The sequence below is a fragment of the Leptopilina boulardi genome, unplaced genomic scaffold (assembly GCF_019393585.1).
Source record: "Leptopilina boulardi isolate dan_hultmark-lab unplaced genomic scaffold, ZJU_Lbou_2.1 LbouV2_55, whole genome shotgun sequence".
Lineage (NCBI taxonomy): Eukaryota > Metazoa > Arthropoda > Insecta > Hymenoptera > Figitidae > Leptopilina > Leptopilina boulardi.
This window is the reverse complement of record NW_026138000.1, coordinates 2,185,911-2,204,363: the sequence shown is the minus strand read 5'-3', so window position 1 is coordinate 2,204,363 and position 18,453 is coordinate 2,185,911. Positions and strand designations below refer to the sequence as shown.

General features: G+C 18.1%; 1 protein-coding gene across 3 annotated transcripts; it reads left to right on the top strand.

Annotated features, from left to right (window-relative positions):
* The first annotated feature begins 631 nt into the window (after nucleotides 1–631).
* Nucleotides 632–18,277, top strand: LOC127290164 (uncharacterized). 3 transcript variants are annotated; one of them, XM_051318587.1, is made up of 6 exons: nucleotides 632–957; nucleotides 1,238–1,475; nucleotides 4,637–7,353; nucleotides 12,635–13,331; nucleotides 13,615–14,016; nucleotides 17,954–18,277. In XM_051318587.1, exons 3-6 carry the CDS (start codon nucleotides 4,748–4,750, stop codon nucleotides 18,269–18,271), a joined length of 4,023 nt encoding a protein of 1,340 aa, XP_051174544.1. In that variant the 5' UTR covers nucleotides 632–957; nucleotides 1,238–1,475; nucleotides 4,637–4,747; the 3' UTR covers nucleotides 18,272–18,277. The 3 variants fall into 3 exon arrangements, with proteins under 3 accessions (XP_051174544.1, XP_051174545.1, XP_051174543.1); XM_051318588.1 differs by having other exon boundaries at nucleotides 1,235–1,475; nucleotides 17,969–18,277; XM_051318586.1 differs by having other exon boundaries at nucleotides 1,235–1,475.
* Nucleotides 18,278–18,453: the final 176 nt, after the last annotated feature.

Sequence of the window (18,453 nt, the reverse complement as noted above, 5' to 3'; positions counted from 1 at the left end):
AAAAAATAAAATAAAAAATGCATTTTTTAATTGCAAATTGCATTGTGAATTAGGCTTTAATAAAAAGAAATACCACACAAGTCAAATGAGCAGTTAAACATTATAAATATTATATTCAATTTATTGCTTTTTTTTTAATCAAGTAGGGTTTCATTTTTTTCTATATTTACAATTTGAAAACTAAATTATAATAAACTTTTTTCTTTTGTAAAAATCGTAAAAAATATTCCAAAATTTTAAATTTGTTTCGCATAATTTGAAATTCCCGCGCAAATTCAAAATAAAATAAAATCTAAATAAAATAAGAATAAACTATTTATTAAATAATTAAAAAATAATTTTTTGTCAAAAACAACGAATTTTCAAAATGATTTTCTTTTTTTTTCCATTATATTTCACCAATATTTTACTAATAAAAAAATATTATATATACATATGTTTTTTAAAATGAATATTATTAGTTTTCCGTTAATATTAATAACTCGTATCAAAATGAAATCGCCTTGAATTTTTTTTTTTTTTTTTTACTTTTTACAGAAATAACAATTAAATTAATAATTTAGCGAAAAAAAAAATTTTTTTTCCTAAATTCGAAAATGTATATATTGAAATTTCAGAATTGATTTCCGCCATATTTTATTCGCATAGAACTCGACGTCGCAGTTATATCAAACCACCGCAACTTGTTCTCCTGAAAAAGTGTTATTGTTTCGCGAATTATTTTCATTTAATTAAATTTTTCAGTGGAAAAAAGAAATATAACAATAAAAGCCATTGTTAATCGTGAAGAAATTGTAAAAAATATAGTCATGAATTGAAGTGGTAGAAAGACAAATTACATTGAAAAATAAAAGGGGCTTCGTTCATCGTTCACCTTTCTTGATTATGCGCCATCTGGATATATTCTGAAACGCCATGGGTCACCAAAAAAAAAACCAAAAAATCATGAGAAAAATGGTAAACATTAACAAATTTATCAAAAAACATTTTAAATATTAAATCACGTTTTTTTTTAGAAAGATCTATTGTTTTATTTATTTTTTTTTTTAATATTTAATATAGTTTTTTGTTAAATAAATGATTCAATTAATAATCTCTAGTGACGAGTAACATAACCTCAAAAATTGTGTTTCTCGAGCAAAAAAGAAATGAAATGAATCAATTTGAAAATGTAAATTTATTGATAAAAAAATAAAAAAAAAATTTTAAACATCTATTGGAATTTTGTTTAAAGTAGGTGAAAAAAAAATTGTGTCTTGAGAAATAAAGAAGGAAATTTTGACATAATCATCGACGAACGACAAGATTCTCATCTTCAGAAAGTGACAAATTATTTCGTATTTAAATGAGGATGCTTCTTTACTTGAACGAGAATTATCATTGCATTGTTTAAATTTTTGATTTTTATCCAGTAATACTTTTATTTGAAAAAGTCAAAAAATATTTTGAGGAAACAAAATCAACATCAATATCCGGTAAGTTTTTATTTATTTCACTTTTTTGAATATTAAATATAGTATTTTTTGTCCGAATTTCTTTTTTTTTTTTATTTCCCTTAGCGTTTTTTTTTTTTCATTCACTTTTTAAAATAATACTTTTATTTTATATTCATTTTTGTTTTTCTTTAACAAACTAGAAATTTATTTTCATTTGTTCATTTCTCGCTCTTTTTTCAACAATTAAAATACGAAAACTGACTCTTTTTTTTTACGTATTTTATATTAGAAATCTGGCGGGAATTACAAAAAAAAAAAAAAAAAAATTAAACATATTTTTACTGATTTAATATTTTATTTTATATAAATTAACAATTAAATTCAAATAAAATTAAAAATTTTTTTTTATTAACAAATTTAAAATTGTAAAATAATTAAAATCAAATTCAAAAATTATATTTATTTTCTTTAATAATGGAAAAAAGTCGATTTAAATAAAAAAAAAAAAGTAAAACAAATTTTAAATGCAGAATTACCTGAATTTTTATTAAATAAAAAATAAACAAAAAAAGAAATTTTTATTTTACTTAAATTAAATCTAAATAAATTAATTAAAATTAAATTAAATTATCTATTATAAAATTAAAAAATTTTATTTAAATTTAAATAAATAAAAAATTTATTTTGAAATAAATTATTAATAATAATAAGAAAAAAAAATTTACCTATTATCGATCATAATTCCATAATTTTCCAAAATTTCGATAGAAATAGCAAAAAAATGAATTTTCATTAAAAATTTAAAATGATAATTGGTTAAAAAATTTTTTTTTTTTTTTTATTTTTTAGAAAAAGTCTAAAAAAAATTCGGCAGAAATTCAATTATTTTCCAAATATTCAATTTAAATCTATTAAATATTGAATTTTTAAAAAATTTTAGTTCCATTTAGATAAAAATTCTATTTTTAAAAATTTTATTGTGAATTTTTTTTTTTTTTTTTTTTTAAAAAAAAGAAGGGAGAAAAATTAAATTATTTTCAATATTAGTTCAAATTTGTCATAAATTTGAAGTATTTCTTTTTTTAAAAAAAATGTCATTATCGGTTTATAAATTCCATTATTTTCAAAAAAATTGAATAAATTCAAAAAAATTTAATTATTTTTCAAAAGTTTAATTACAAAATTGGTCAAAAAACGTTTCTATTTTTTTTTTTTTTTTTTCTAACAAAATGTATCAAATGATGATAAGAAAAAAATTCAATTCTTTTACAAAATTTCAATAAAAATGCCAAAAAATTCGAATTATTTGAAAAAAATTTCAATGAAAATCCCAAAACTTCAAATATTTTTCAAAATTTCAACTCAAAATCAATTAAAATTCAATTATTTTCAAAATTTCAATGAAAATCCCAAAAATTCAAATATTTTTCAAAATTTTAACTCAAAATCAACTAAAATTCAATTATTTTCCCAAATTTGAATTTTAATTTAATTATTTTCATAAAATTCAATTCAAAATTAATTAAAATTCAATTATTTTCAAAAATTTTAATTCAAAATTAATTGAAATTCAATTATTTTTCAATTATTTTCAAAATTTTCAATTTCAGTTTAATTATTTTCATAAATTTCAATTCAAAATCAACTAAAATTCAATTATTTTCCAAAAATTTCAATTGAAAATCAACTAAAATTCAATTATTTTCCCAAATTTGAATTTGAATTTAATTTTTTTCATAAATTTCAATTCAAAATTAATTAAAATTAAATTATTTTCAAAAATTTTAATTCAAAATTAATTAAAATTCAATTATTTTTCAATTATTTTTAAAATTTTCAATTTCATTTTAATTATTTTCATAAATTTCAATTCAAAATCAATTATTTTCAAAATTTTCAATTCCAAATCAACTAAAATTCAATTATTTTCCAAAATTTCAATTCAAAATAAACTATAATTTAACTAAAATTCAATTATTCTTCAAAATCTCAATTTAAAATTTTAAAAATTCATTTATTTTCCAAAATTTCAATTCAAAATCAACTAAAATTCAATTATTTTTCAAAATTTTAATCGAAATTTAATTATTTTCATAAATTTCAATTCAAAATCAATTAAATTTCAATTATTATAAATTATTTCAATTTAAAATTAATTGAAATTCAATTATTTTCAAAAATTTCAATTTCAGTTTAATTATTTTCATAAATTTCAATTCAAAATCAACTAAAATTGAATTAAATTTCTAATATTTCAATTGAAATTTAATTATTTTTAAAATTTTCTATTCAAAATTAAACAAAATTTAATTATTGTCAAATAACTCAATTCCAAATTTTGTTAAAATTAATTTATTTTTAAAACTTTCAATTCAAAATTAACTAATGTTCAATTATTTTCCAAAAATTCAATTCAAAATTAACCAAAATTCAATTATTTTCTTTAATTTCAAAATTTAAATCCAAAATCAACTAAAATTCAATTATTTTCAAAATTTTCAATCCAAAATTCATTAAAATTCAATTATTTTTAAAAATTTTCATTCGATTTAAACAAAAATTTAATTTTCTAAAATTTTAATGCGAATTTGGAAAAAAAAACTGACAAAAATTAAATTATTTTCAATGATTTTCATTCAAATCAACCATAAATTCAATTATTTTATTAAAAAAAAAAATGTTTATTTATCAATTAAAATTTTAATTATTTTGCAAAATTTTTAATAAAAATTACAAAAATTCAATAAAAATTATAAAAATTCAAATTATTTTTAAAATATTTAAATTATAATTTGTCGAGAACAATTAAAAAAAAAAATAAATAAATAAAATCCCAACAAAAATTAAATTATTTTCCAAATTCACAATAAAAATCCCAAAAATTCAATTATTTTAAAAAAAGATTGTCTAAAATTATTTTTAAAAAAATTATTATTATTATTATTATTATTAATTATTATTATTATTATTATTAAAATTATTTCCATTTTATAAAATTGAATTCTTGTTCGAAATTTTGAAACAAAAATTTTTAATTATTTATTTATTTATTTATTTATTATATAAACATAAATTTATTAATAATTGATTTTAAAAAATCCAATTATTTTCAAATTTAAATAAGATAAAAATTAATTATTGTGCATGTTAATTATTTTTTTATAATATTTAATATTAACAAAATAAAAACTTTTTTTCAGAGCGCGCAAATTCTGCGAAATCGAAGAAAAAAAAAAGAAGCAAAAATTCAATGAAGAAACAAAAGAAAACACAAATATAACAGTAATATAATACAAAAAAAAGAAAAAAAAATGAATTACAATTTACGTACAAAAACAAAAATTGTTTCACCAAAAGTGTCTCAATTTCATAATTATGCATCTCAAAATAATTCATCACTATCATCATCATCATCATTATCGTTCCAAGCGGAAAAACCATTTACACCCGTGACAAATATAAATGATTTAAAAAAAATAACACCACGCGTTAAAGTTTTAAATCAAGAAACACCAACACTTCAAACAATTAAAAAAATTAATAATCCCTCAACATCATCATCACCAGAAAAAATAATCGATGATATTGAATTAATTATTAATGAGGAGACAAAAAATAAAATGCGTAAATATTGTCGTACTTGCGCTGAAATGAAATATCCACTTGTTGATATTTTCAGTGAAAAGGGAATACAAATGCGTTTAAATTTACAAATTAAACATTTACAACAAATTCATGAAATTGATTCATTATCAACGCAAATGTGTATGGATTGTATTTGTGATTTAAAAATGAGTTTTACATTTTTTGTTCAAATTAAAAAAGCTGAAATTAAATTACGTTCAATACGCGCAAAATTAATAAATGAAAATAATGAAAATAATAATGACAATGATGATAATGATAATAATGATTTAGATAAATTGCCATTAATACAACATGATATTGCAAATTTAAAAAATAATGGTCCACGTATTGCCGCTGTTTTTTCAACAAATCCAATTGATTGGGAAGCGGAAAAATTGAAATTAGAACAAAAAACATTGAAACAAGGTTCAATGATATCGAGTTTTGGTTCTTTAATACCAAAAGGAGAATTGAAAAAAATTTCAAAAACAAATTCAAAAAATGATGATAAAAATTTAGAAGAAAATTTAATAAATGATTTTGAAGAAAATTTCAATGATAATTTAAAACAAAATTTAACAAAAGAATTAAAAAAAAAAGATATACAAATAAAATTAGAATCAAAATTGAATTTAAATGAAAGTGAAAATGAATCAATAGAGGAATTTGATCCCGATGATCCTTTATTTAATCCCGAGAGTGAAGATGAATTCGAAGAGAAGGAGGATGAGGAGGAGGAGGGAAAAAAAGTTTTAAATCCATTTAAAAAAACACTTGAGAAATTGGATGAAAAAAAATTGTCCGAAAAGAGAAAAATCGAAGATAACGAAATAGAATCAACAAAAAGAAAAGTAGAAAAAAAAATTGAGGGAAAAATTCGTAAATTTAATGTTAACGATGCATTAAGTATAAAACAAGAGGAAAATGGTGTAATGTATGTTACGGTACGTGGTGAAAAACCAAATGAATTACTTCTTGTTAAAGTGAAAAAAATGGATAAACCACAGGAAAAAAAATTAAAAAAAGAAAATTTATTTATCGATCGTAATTTAGAGGAGAAAGGACAAATAATTGAACATCAAATTGAACAATATAAAAAGAAACGTGAAAAATTATTAGGACCAAAAGCAATTGAAATAATACCCGAGTGTCGTATTAAAAAAGAAATCGAAGAAGAAGAAAAAGAAAAAGAAGAAGAAGAAGCAGCATCGATAAAATTAAAAGAAATTACGGAAATAAAAAAGGAAAAAAGTCCCAAACCCCAAAGATGTAAGGATAAAAAAATGCCCTGCGATATTAAAATTTATAAAAATGCCGAGGATTATAATAATCGTATTGAAATTGTGAAAACAAAATTAGAAGATAAACAGAGAAAAGATTATGAGGAAATAAATAATGAATCATCATTAGAACGTTTAAAAAGAATATTAAAATTATCAAATGATGAGAATCTCAATGAATTTCATGATAATTTACAACAACGTAAAATAATAATAACAAAATTAACTGATGATGATATAATAAATTTTTATCAAGAGCGTTTAGCATTAAAATTAATTGAATCAGAAATTGATCCATTAGAATTAAATTATGTGCCTTTATTAACATATGATTGTGATTTTTGTTTTAATGAATTTCCAACAAAAGATGTATGCGATGAACATATGAAATTTCATGATACAAAAATTAAATATTTATGCGATGATTGTAATGAGGAATTTACAATATTAAGATATAAAAAAAATCACAATGTCATTTGTATAAGAAAATTAATTTGTAAATATTGTGATCTTATGTTAGATTCAAAGGGTAAAAAAAAGCAACATGAACAAAAACATTGTGATAGTTTATTTGGCCAATTATGTGAATATTGTGGTGAAAAATTTAAACATCAAGGTACATTGGATCAACATGTTAAATCAAAACATATGATATTGGAAAAAATATTTCAATGTCCAAAATGTCCGAAAAAATTTACATTTAAAACAAAATTGAGTTTTCATTTAAAAAGTGTACATACAGCAATGAGAGCATATTTATGTGAGGATTGTGGGGCGGATTTTAAAAATCCAGCAAGTTTAAGACATCATCGTATTAGAAAACATTTGCCAACTGGTAATAAACGTGAATGTCCCGTTTGTCATAAAATGATTCCATTTTATAGTTTGAGTAAACATATGCATACGCATAAGGCGTATACAATAAAATGTCCGCATTGTGATAAAATGTTTAAAAATTCATCGACATTGAAGCAACATGTGAGAATTCATGAGGATCAGAGGCAATTTAGGTGAGTTTTTTTTTTTTTTTTTTATAATTATTATTAAATAATATTCAATTATCTTAAATTATATTTGAAATTAAAATTTTTATGAAATTTGAAAATTTATAATTTAAAAAAAAAAAAAAATTTGCAAATAAAATTAACAAAAATTTTTTTAATTCAAAATCATCTTGAAATTTAATTATTTGCAAAAAAAATTTCAATTATTTTTTTTTTTTTTTTTTTCAATGATTTTTATAATATTCTTCGAAATTTCTCAATTATTTGAAAGGAAATTTTTCAATGAAAAACTTTTGGAATTCAATTTCTTTTTTTTATGTGATTTCTAAAAAAATTCTTCATCAACATAAATCAATAGAAATTTCTCACTTATTATAATATTATTGTTTGAAATTTAATAAAAAAAAAATTTTTTAAATTCGTTTACTTCTAAAAATTTTAATTCAGAATCAATAAAAAATTTAATTATTTTCCAAAATTTCAATTGCAAATTTAAAATTCAAATTCAATTACTATATTTCAAAATCAACTAAAATTAAATTAAATTTCCAATATTTCAATTGAAATAAAAATTTTTTTTTTTAAATTTTTCAATTCAAAATCAAAAAAAAATTAAATTTTTTTCAAATTTCATAAAAATAAATTTATTTTCAAAAATTTCAATTCAAAATTGATTAAAATTCAATTATTTTCCAAAAATTCAATTAAAAAAAAAAAAAAAAAAAAAAAAAAACTAAAATTCAATTATTTTTCGAAAATTTCACTTGAAATTCAATTATTTTCAAAATAAACTGTAATTCAATTATTATCAAAAATTTCAATTAATAAAACAATTAAAATTCAATTATTTTCCAAAATTTTAATTACAAATCAATTATTTTTAATTAAAAATCCAACTAAAATTCAATTATTTTCCAAAATTTACATTCAAGAATATAAATAAAATTTAAATTATTTTCAAAAATTTCAATATGAAACCTTTCTAAAATTTAATTATTTCTAAAATTTCCCATCAAAATTTTTTTTTTTGAAATTTTATAATTTCAATTGTAACTCTCCTGAAATTCAATTACATTTTAAAAGATGTTGTCTAAAATTATTTGATAAATTATTTTTAATTTTGTAAAATTAAATTATTTTCTAAAAATTAATAATAATATCTTTTGAAATTTAATTATTACTAAAAATTTCAATTTGAAAACTTTAAAAATTTCATTATTTCTTAAATGTTTCTTGAAAATTTTTGATATTTAATAATTTAAATTATATAACTCTTCTGAAAGTCAATTATATTCAAAATTTTCAATCCAAAATTTCAACTAAAATTAAATTAATTCCTAAAATTTCAATTAAAATTCAATTATTTTCAAAATTTTCAATTTAAAATCAACTAAAATTAGATTATTTTCCAAAATTTCAATTGAAATTCAGTTATTTTCAAATTTTTTAATACAAAATTAACTAAAATTCAATTATTCTTCAAAATCTCAATTCAAAATTTAAAACCATTCATTTATTTTCCAAAATTTCAATTTTAAATAAACTAAAATTGTATTAAATTTCCATTATTTAAATTGAAATTCAATTATTTTTAAAATTTTCAATTCAATTCAAACAAAATTGAATTATTTTCAAAAAAACTCAATTCCAAATTTATTAACATTTATTTATTTTCAAAAATTTCAATTCAAAATTGACAAAAATTCAATTTAAAATTAACCAAAATTCAATTATTTTCATTAATTTCAAATGGACTTCAATTATTTTCAAAATTTTAATTCAAAATTAATTTAAATTCAATTATTTTCCAAAATTTCAATTATTTTTAAAAATTTAAGTTCAATTTAGTTAAAAATTACAATTGTCAAAAAGTTTAATATGAATTTGTAAAAAAACGGACAACAATTTTAATTATTTTCAAAGTTTTTGGTTTAAATTTTTCATAAATTTTATTATTTCTAAAAAATATTTTATTTTCTTTTAAAAATACCATTATTTTCTGTAAAATTCAATAAAAGCTCAAAGATTCAATTTTTTTTGAATATTTTAATTATAATTTGTGAAAAAATTATTTTTTTTAAATAATTTCAATAAAAAAATAGGCAAAAATTGAATTATTTTCTATTTAAATATCTATTAACAATTCAATTATTTTAAATTGAAAATACCTACTTTGTAAAATTAATCCAAAAATAACAATAATAAAAATTACTGTCTTGAAACAGAAAAAAATACGTTAATTCGATATAATTAATTGAAAAAGAAATTGAAGTTAAAGTTTTTAGAAATAATTGAGTTTAGAATGAGGAATAATTAAAATTTTTTGAACTTATTGAATTTTACGAAATTTTTAATTAAAATTTTCCTAAATTTTTTTCATTGATTTTAATTTATTAAATTAATTGAACTTCAATTGATTTTTAATTTATAATTTTTGATGATTTCATTAAAAAATTTATTAGAAATTGCGGACAAAAATACAATAAATTGAAAACTTTTTAAGCGAAAAACGGTTTATGATAGTTGAATTTGCCGAAGAATTGCCGAATAAATTAAAAATAATTGAATTTCAGGAGAGTTATAATTGGAATTATTAAATTTCAAAAAATTTGAGATGGGAAATTTTAGAAATAATTAAATTTTAAAAGATTTTGAATTGAAAATTTTGAAAATAATTGAATTTTAGTTGATTTTTGATTTAAAATTTTTTTAATTATTGAATTTCAAATGACATTTTGGAAAATAATTGAATTTTTGCCTATTTTTTATCCAAATTTTTTTGAAAAATAATTTTTTCACAAATTATAATTAAAATATTGAAAAAAAATTGAATCTTTGAGCTTTTATTGAATTTTTCAGAAAATAATGGTATTTTTAAAAGAAAATAAAATATATTTTTTAGAAATAATAAAAGTTATGAAAAATTTGAACCAAAATCTTTGAAAATAATTAAAATTTTTGTCCGTTTTTTACAAATTCGTATTAAAATTATTGAAAATTATAATTTTCACTGAATTGTACTTAAATTTTTAAATATAATTGAATTTTAATTTTAATTTTGAAAAATAATTGAATTTCAAATTTAAAGTTTTGAAAATAGTTGATTTTCAGTTTATTATGAATTGAAAATTTTTAAAACAATTGAATTTTAGTTGATTTAGGATTGAAAATTAATGAAAATAATTGAATTTCAGTTGATTTTGGATTGATATTTTGGAAAATAATTGAATTTTTATTGAAATTTTGGATAATAATTTGTAGTTGATTTTGGATTGTGAATTTTGATAAATAATTTTAAAATTGAAATTTTTGAGAATAATTGAATTTTAATTAATTTTGAATTGAAATTTTGTCCATTTTTTACAAATTCGTATTAAAATTTTTTGAAAATTGTATTTTTTACTGAATTGAACTTAAATTTTGAAAAATAATTGAAATTTTTGAAAATAATTGAATTTCAATTTAAATTTTGATTAATAATTGAATTTTAATTAATATTGAATTGAAATTTTCGAAAATAATTGAATTTTAGTTGATTTTGAATTGAATGCTTGGAAAATAATTGAATTTTAAAAGATTTTGAATTGAAAATTTTGAAAATAATTGAAATTTTGGAAAATAAATGAATTTTAAATAATTGAAGAATTTATTAGAAATTGCAGACAAAAATTAAACTTAAAAATTTTTTTTAAATTGCAAAATGCTTTCAAATAATTGAATTTCCGAAAAATATTATAAAAAATAGTTAAAAATAATTGAATTTCAGAAAGAGTTATAATTAAAAATTATTAAATTTCAACAAATTTTAGATGAAAAATTTTAGAAATAATGAAATTTTAGTAGCTTTTAAATTGAAATTTTTGAGAATAATTGAATTTTAGTTGATTTTTGTTTTAAAATTTGTAATTTTCACTGACTTGTACTTAAATTTTTAAAAATAATTGAATTTTAATTTAAATTTGGAAATATAATTGAATTTCAAATTTAAAGTTTTGAAAATAGTTGATTTTCAGTTTATTTTGAATTGAAAAGTTTGTAAAAGAATTGAATTTTAGTTGATTTAGGATTGAAAATTTTGAAAATAATTGAATTTCAATTGATTTTGAATAGAAAATTTTTCTTAAATAATTGAATTTCAATTGAAATTTGTAAAATAATTGAATTGTACTTTATTGTGAATTGAAATTTTGGAAATTAATTGAATTCTAGTGATTTAGAATTGAAACTTTTGTATATAATTGAATTTCAATTGACAGTGTATTGAAATTTCAATTCAAAATCAACCAAAAATTTAAAATACAATTATTTTCTTAAATTTCAAGTGGAATTAAATAATTTTCAAAAATTTCATTTTGAAATTCAAATTATTTTTGAAAATTTTAATTAAAATTCAATTATTTTTCAAAATTTCTTTTTAAAATTTACTTAAATTCAATTATTTTTCAAATTTTCAATTTAATATCAACTAAAATTTAATTATTTTCCAAAATTTCAATTTGAAATTCAATTATTTTCGATAATTTCAATTCAATATTAATTAAAATTCAATTATTAACTAAAATTGAAATTGAAATTAAAATTATTTTACAAAATTTCATTTATTTTTAAAAAATTTAAGTTCAATTCAGTTAAAAATACAATTTTCAAAAATTTTAATACGAATTTGTAAAAAAAAAAAAAAACGGACAAAAATTTTAATTATTTTCAATGATTTTGTGTTCAAATTTTTTATAAATTCTATTATTTCTAAAAAAATTTTTTATTATCTTACAAAAATATCATTAAACAATAAATTAAATTTTGGAGAATTTTGAATTTGAAAAATATTTTAAATAATTGAATTTTCGAAAATGTTGATTAAAATTAAAATATTCAACAATTTCAATTTTAGAAAAAAAAAAAAGAAAAATTACTATTGTTTGTATTTTAGAAGAGTTTGAGTTGAAATTTTCAGAAATAATAATAATTGAATTTAATAATAATTGAAACTTTAATTTTTGAATTGGTTGAAATTTTTTGTTTAAATTTTTAAACAATTGTAGTTTAGATAAATTTTTGAATTGAAAACTCTTTTAAAATCATATAATTTTTGAAATAAATTTAGTTTCTAATTTATTTGAAAATAATTTAATTTTGCAAACAATTGTAATTAATATATATATATATATATATATATATATATATATATATATATATATATTTGTTTTTCTTTAAATATATGTAATTCAATTTTAAAAAATAAAAAAAAAAAAAATAAAAATACTCAAATTTTCACATTTTTTCACAGATGTGACACATGCGGCGTTGGTTTTAATCGAAGAGATGGCCTTCGTCTTCACATGAAGGTCCATGAGAAAGCCGATAGTCGTGGATTAAAAGAATGTTCATGTCAAGTGTGTGGTGAAAAATTTCCCAATCATTCAATGTTAGTAATTCATCGTAATCGTATACATAAAGATGGACGTAATTTTACATGTCACATTTGTAATAGATCAATGATATCAACAAGATCATTGGAATGGCATTTGGCACATATTCATAATGAGCCATTACCTGGTATTGTTAAAGCCGAAATGATAATTGGCAATGATTCAAAACGTGTTTCATGCTTTCATTGTCATAAAACATTTAAAACAGAAATGATATTACGTACACATATTAAAAATTCTCATATGGAAAAAGAACCGGTTAAATGTCTTGATTGCGATGAGACATTTGTCAGTGAAGTTAGATTGAGACATCACATGATGGTGATACATAATCGATTAGAGGGTACATTGGCATGTCCACATTGTCCAAAAAGATTTGTCAATCAATTGAGATTAAAAACACATATGATTGCACATTCAGAGGAGCGTCCATTTCGTTGTGATATTTGTGGATTTAATCTTAAGACAAAAATACAATTAATTAAACATCATCAAAATAGACATAGTGACGAGAGACCGCTTCAATGTCGATATTGTCCATGGAGATGTAAACAGGTGAAAAAAAAAAAAAAAAAGAGAAATTTTTCTCGTATTTTCAAAATTTAATAGATATTTAAATTGAAAATATAATTGAAAATAATTAAATTTTTGTGATTTTTATATGCAAAAATTTTGAAAAATAATTAAATTTTTGCCTGACTTTTATTAAGACTTTTTTTTTTTTAAATTATTCATTGATTCAAATTCAATTGAAAATTATTATTAAAAATTATTTATAATTTTTTTTGAAAATTATTATTGAAAAAATAATTTTTATTTTATTTTTTTTGTCTTCTAGGTAAGCGCTCTTGTTTGTCACGAAAGAACCCACACAAATGAACGTCCATATTCGTGTAGTGTTTGTAGACAACGTTTCAAATATCTTGGCGATAAAAATAAACATGAGAGACGACACGAGAGTCTCGGTGGTTCTGGTTTCAAGAGAATTGTCACCAATAGAGGACCAAAGAAAATTAAAATTCAAAAAAATGATGACGACACATCCAATTCGGATCAGGAACAAGAAATGTTAGAGGAACAAATGGAAGAGCAAATGGAAGAGCAAATGGAGGATGACGAAATGGAGACAATTGACATGGAGGCAAGATTGGTAGACGCCGCTTATGAGGCCGAGGAAAATGTAAAAATTGAGGGCAATGTCATTGGTAACGAAGATGATGAGTACGTTGATTATCAGCAGGTAAAAAAAACAAAATTACCAATTATTATTATTTTTTTTTTTTTTTTTAGCAAAAGAAAAAATTATTTTGAAAAATTTAACGGTTTTTTTCTTCAAAAAAATACGACATTTTTTCGATTTATTTTTAATAAAATGCGATTTTTTCCATTTTTTTTTTTTTAAATGTTTAAACAAAAAATTATTATATCATTTAATTAAAATTTTATTTGATTCAAATTTTTTTAAATGACAGAAATTCATGGATATTAATAAATAAAATAATAATAATTATATAATAATAAAATGCTTGGTGCTTTGCCAAAGTTGTATAATTGTGTTTCCAAATTTTGGAATAAGTTTCTTTAAAATTCCAAATTCGAAAATTCAATTCACGAAGTTGAAGTACACAACGTTTACCAACGAAATTTTTTTTAAACTTGTATATTCATTCAAAAATTGTATACAAATAGAAAAAATTTATGATGAGAAAAAAGATGCACCAGGAAATATCGTACAAGATAGTAATTTGAAAAAAATTTATTTTTCAAAATTAATTTTTAAGGTACCAGGGGCCAACGAATGCCTATTAAATATTAATTATAAAAACACAGGCCTCGAATCAACTTAAAGACACAAAAAAGTCGTTTTAGTCGATTTATATTCCAAAAAAAAGTGGATTTGTTTTTTATTTTAACAAAAATATTTTACAGATTTTTAAATAAAAAAATTTTTTTTTAATAATAATCCTTTTCGAAGGGTTAAAGTTGAAATTTTTAGAAATAATTAAATTTCAAAAGATATATTGTTAATTTTCAAACAATTATTAAATTTTACAGAACTAAAAATAATTTATCAAACAATTTTTGGAAAACATTTTTTAAATTTAATTGAATTTTCAAAGATTTAAAATTGAGATTTTTGAAATTAATTGAAACTTTAAGTGATTTTTAATTAAAATTTTACATGATTTTACTAAAAATTTATTAGAAAATGCGGACAAAATACAATAATTGGAAAATGATTTTTAATTGAAAAATGGTTTCAGATAGTTGAATTTTCAAAGAATATTATTAAAATAGTTAAAAATAATTCAATTTCCTTAGAGTTATTTATAATTGAAATTATTAAATTTTATAAAAAAAAATTTTCGATAAAAAATTTTAGAAATAATTAAATTTTTGATGCTTTTAAATTCAAATTATTGAATATTCAATTAATTTTGTAATCAAATTTTTGAGAATAATTAAATTTTATTTGATTTTAAATTGAAAATTTTTGGGAAATAATTGAATTTTAATTAAAATTTTCGATAATAATTTAATTGAAGTTCATTTTTGATTGAAAATTTGGATAATTAATTTTGAATAGAAATTTTAGAAAATAATTGAATTTCAATTAAAATTTTTAAAAATAATTGAATTTTTATTGATTTTGAATTGAAATTTTAGAAAATAATTGAATTTTGGTTAATTTTCAATTGAAATTTTTGGAAAATAATTGAATTTTGGTTAATTTTCAATTGAAATTTTGGAAAATAATTGAATTTTAGTTGATTTCAAATTGAAATTTTTTTAAAAAATTGAATTTTAATTGAAATTTTAGAAAATAATTGAATTTTAGTTGATTTTGGAAAATAATTGATTTTGAATTGAAAATTTTGGAAAATAATTGAATTTTAATAAAAATTTTGGATAATAATTTAATTTAAATTCATTTTTGATTGAAAATTTGGAAAATTAATTTTGAATAGAAATTTAAAAAAAAATTGAATTTCAATTAAAGTTTTTCAAAAAAATTGAATTTTAATTGATTTTGAATTGAAAATTTGAAAAAAATTGAATTTTAGTAAATTTTAAATAGAAATTTTGAAAAATAATTGAATTTTAATTAAAATTTTGAAAAATAATTGAATTTCAAATTTAAATTTTTTGAAAATTATTAAATTCCACTTGAAATTTAAGAAAATCAATGTATTTTAAATTATTTTGAATTGAATGCTTGGAAAATAATTGAATTTTTGTTGATTTTGAATTAAAATTTCAATACACTGTCAATTGAAATTCAATTATATACAAAAGTTTCACTTCTAAATTACTAGAAAGTTTCACTTCTAAATTACTAGAATTCAATTATTTTCCAAAGTTTCAATTTAATATTAATTGAAATTCAATTATTTTCCAAAATGTCAATAGAAATTCAATTATTTTCAAAATTTTCAATTCAAAATCAACTAAAATTCAATTATTTTCCAAAATTTAAATTAAAATTCAATTATATTTAAAAATTTAAGTACAATTCAGTGAAAATTATAATTTTCAAAAATTTAAATATGTATTTGTAAAAAATGGACAAAATTTTTAATTATTTTCAAAGATTTGGGTTCAAATTTTTTATAAATTTTATTATTTCTAAAAAATATTTTATTTTCTTTTAAAAATACCATTATTTTCGGAAAAATTCAATAAAAGCTCAAAGATTCAATTATTTTTCAATGTTTTAATTATAATTTGTGAAAAAATTATTTTTTAAAAAAATTTCAATAAAAAATAGGCAAAAATTCAATTATTTTCCAAAATGTGACTTGAAATTCAATAATCAAAAAAATTTTAAATCAAAAATCAACTAAAATTCAATTATTTTCAAAAATTTCAATTTAAAAGCTTTTAAAATTTAATTATTTCTAAAAATTTCCCATCTCAAATTTTTTGAAATTTAATAATTCCAATTATAACTCTCCTGAAATTCAATTATTTTTATTTTATTCTTCGGCAAATTCAACTATCATAAAACCGTTTTTCGCTTAAAAAGTTTTCAATTTATTGTATTTTTGTCCGCAATTTCTAATAAATTTTTTAATGAAATCATCAAAAATTATAAATTAAAAATCATTTGAAGTTCAATTAATTTAAAAAATCAAAATCACTGAAAAAAATGTAGGAATATTTTTAATTAAAAATTTGGTAAATAATTGAATTTTAAAAGATTTTGAATTGAAAATTTTGAAAATAATTGAATTTCAATTAAAATTTTGGAAAATAAATAAATTTTCGTTAATTTTGGATTGAAAATTTTAAAAATTATTTGAATTTCAATTTAAATTTGGAAAATAATTGAATTGTAGTTTATTGTGAATTGAAAATTTTGATAATAATTGAATTTTAATTGAAAGTTTGAAAAATAATTGAATTTTAATTGAAATTTTGGATAATAATTTAATTGAAATTCATTTTTCATTGAAAATTTAAATAATTAATTTTGAATAGAAAATTTTAGAAAATAATTGAATTTTATTTCATTTTAAATTGAAAACTTGGTAAATAATTAAATTTTAAATTTAAAAATTTTTGATAATTATTAGATTTTTAATTTGATTTTGAATTAAAATTTCGGATAATAATTGAATTTTAGTTTATTTTGAATTGAAATTTTTCAAAAAATAATTAAATTTTATTATGATATTTTTTTTGTTTTAAATTATAAACAATTGTTAAATTTTATAAAAAATTTTAATTGAAAAATAATTTTGATAGAATTTGAATTTGTGATGTATTTCATTAAAATTAATTAAAAATAATTAATTTAGTGAAGAATCATTTTAGTTGAAAATTTGTTAAATAATTGAATTGAAGAAAATCTGAAGAAGATATAAATTTTATACTTAAAAAAAGGTATTTTATTTACATTTTTTTTTTTTTCAAATGTAAAAAAAAATATTTTATTAAAATAAGTCGATAAAAGTCGTATTTTTGAAAAAAGTCGTATAATCCGAGGCCTGTAAACATATAATTTTTATTACTATGTAATAATATTCTAATAAATTAAATTATTATTGATAATATTAATTTTTTTTATAACAAACAATTAAATACTCAATTTGACGCACTTGCGCGTGTTTATTTTTGCTAGTAATTTATTTAATTAATGCAAAAAAATTAATTGATGATAAAATTCGATTTAGAATTTTGTTTCTCAGGACTATGAAGAAAGTTCAAAAGACGGGAACGAAGTGATAATGAATATGGAAGACACGGCCGTTTACACGGAGGAAGTAACGGCGGAGAATATTGAAAGCATTGAAACAACACAAATAATAGAAGACGAAATGATGGCAAATCAATTGCTTCAATCGGGAACAGTTGTTCATATTGAACAACAAGATGAGGAGGGAAAAATTCAAATGATACCCGTTGTTCTTTCACTTCCTGATTTAACGGAAGAAAATTCTGAAGTTAATCTCGCTACCACTTCAATAATGTACAATAATGAAGAAGAATAATTTTAATTGTTTGTATTTTTTTTTTCAAATTTCTAAATTTTCTTTCTATCTTTTTCTATCTCTTTTCTAAAAAAAAAAAAACGAATTAATCAATTTTACGATTAACATTCCTCATTCGTAAAAGGAAAAATTTTCTTTTTTTTTTTACAAATTAAAAATCATATTTTGTAAAAAGATTTTTT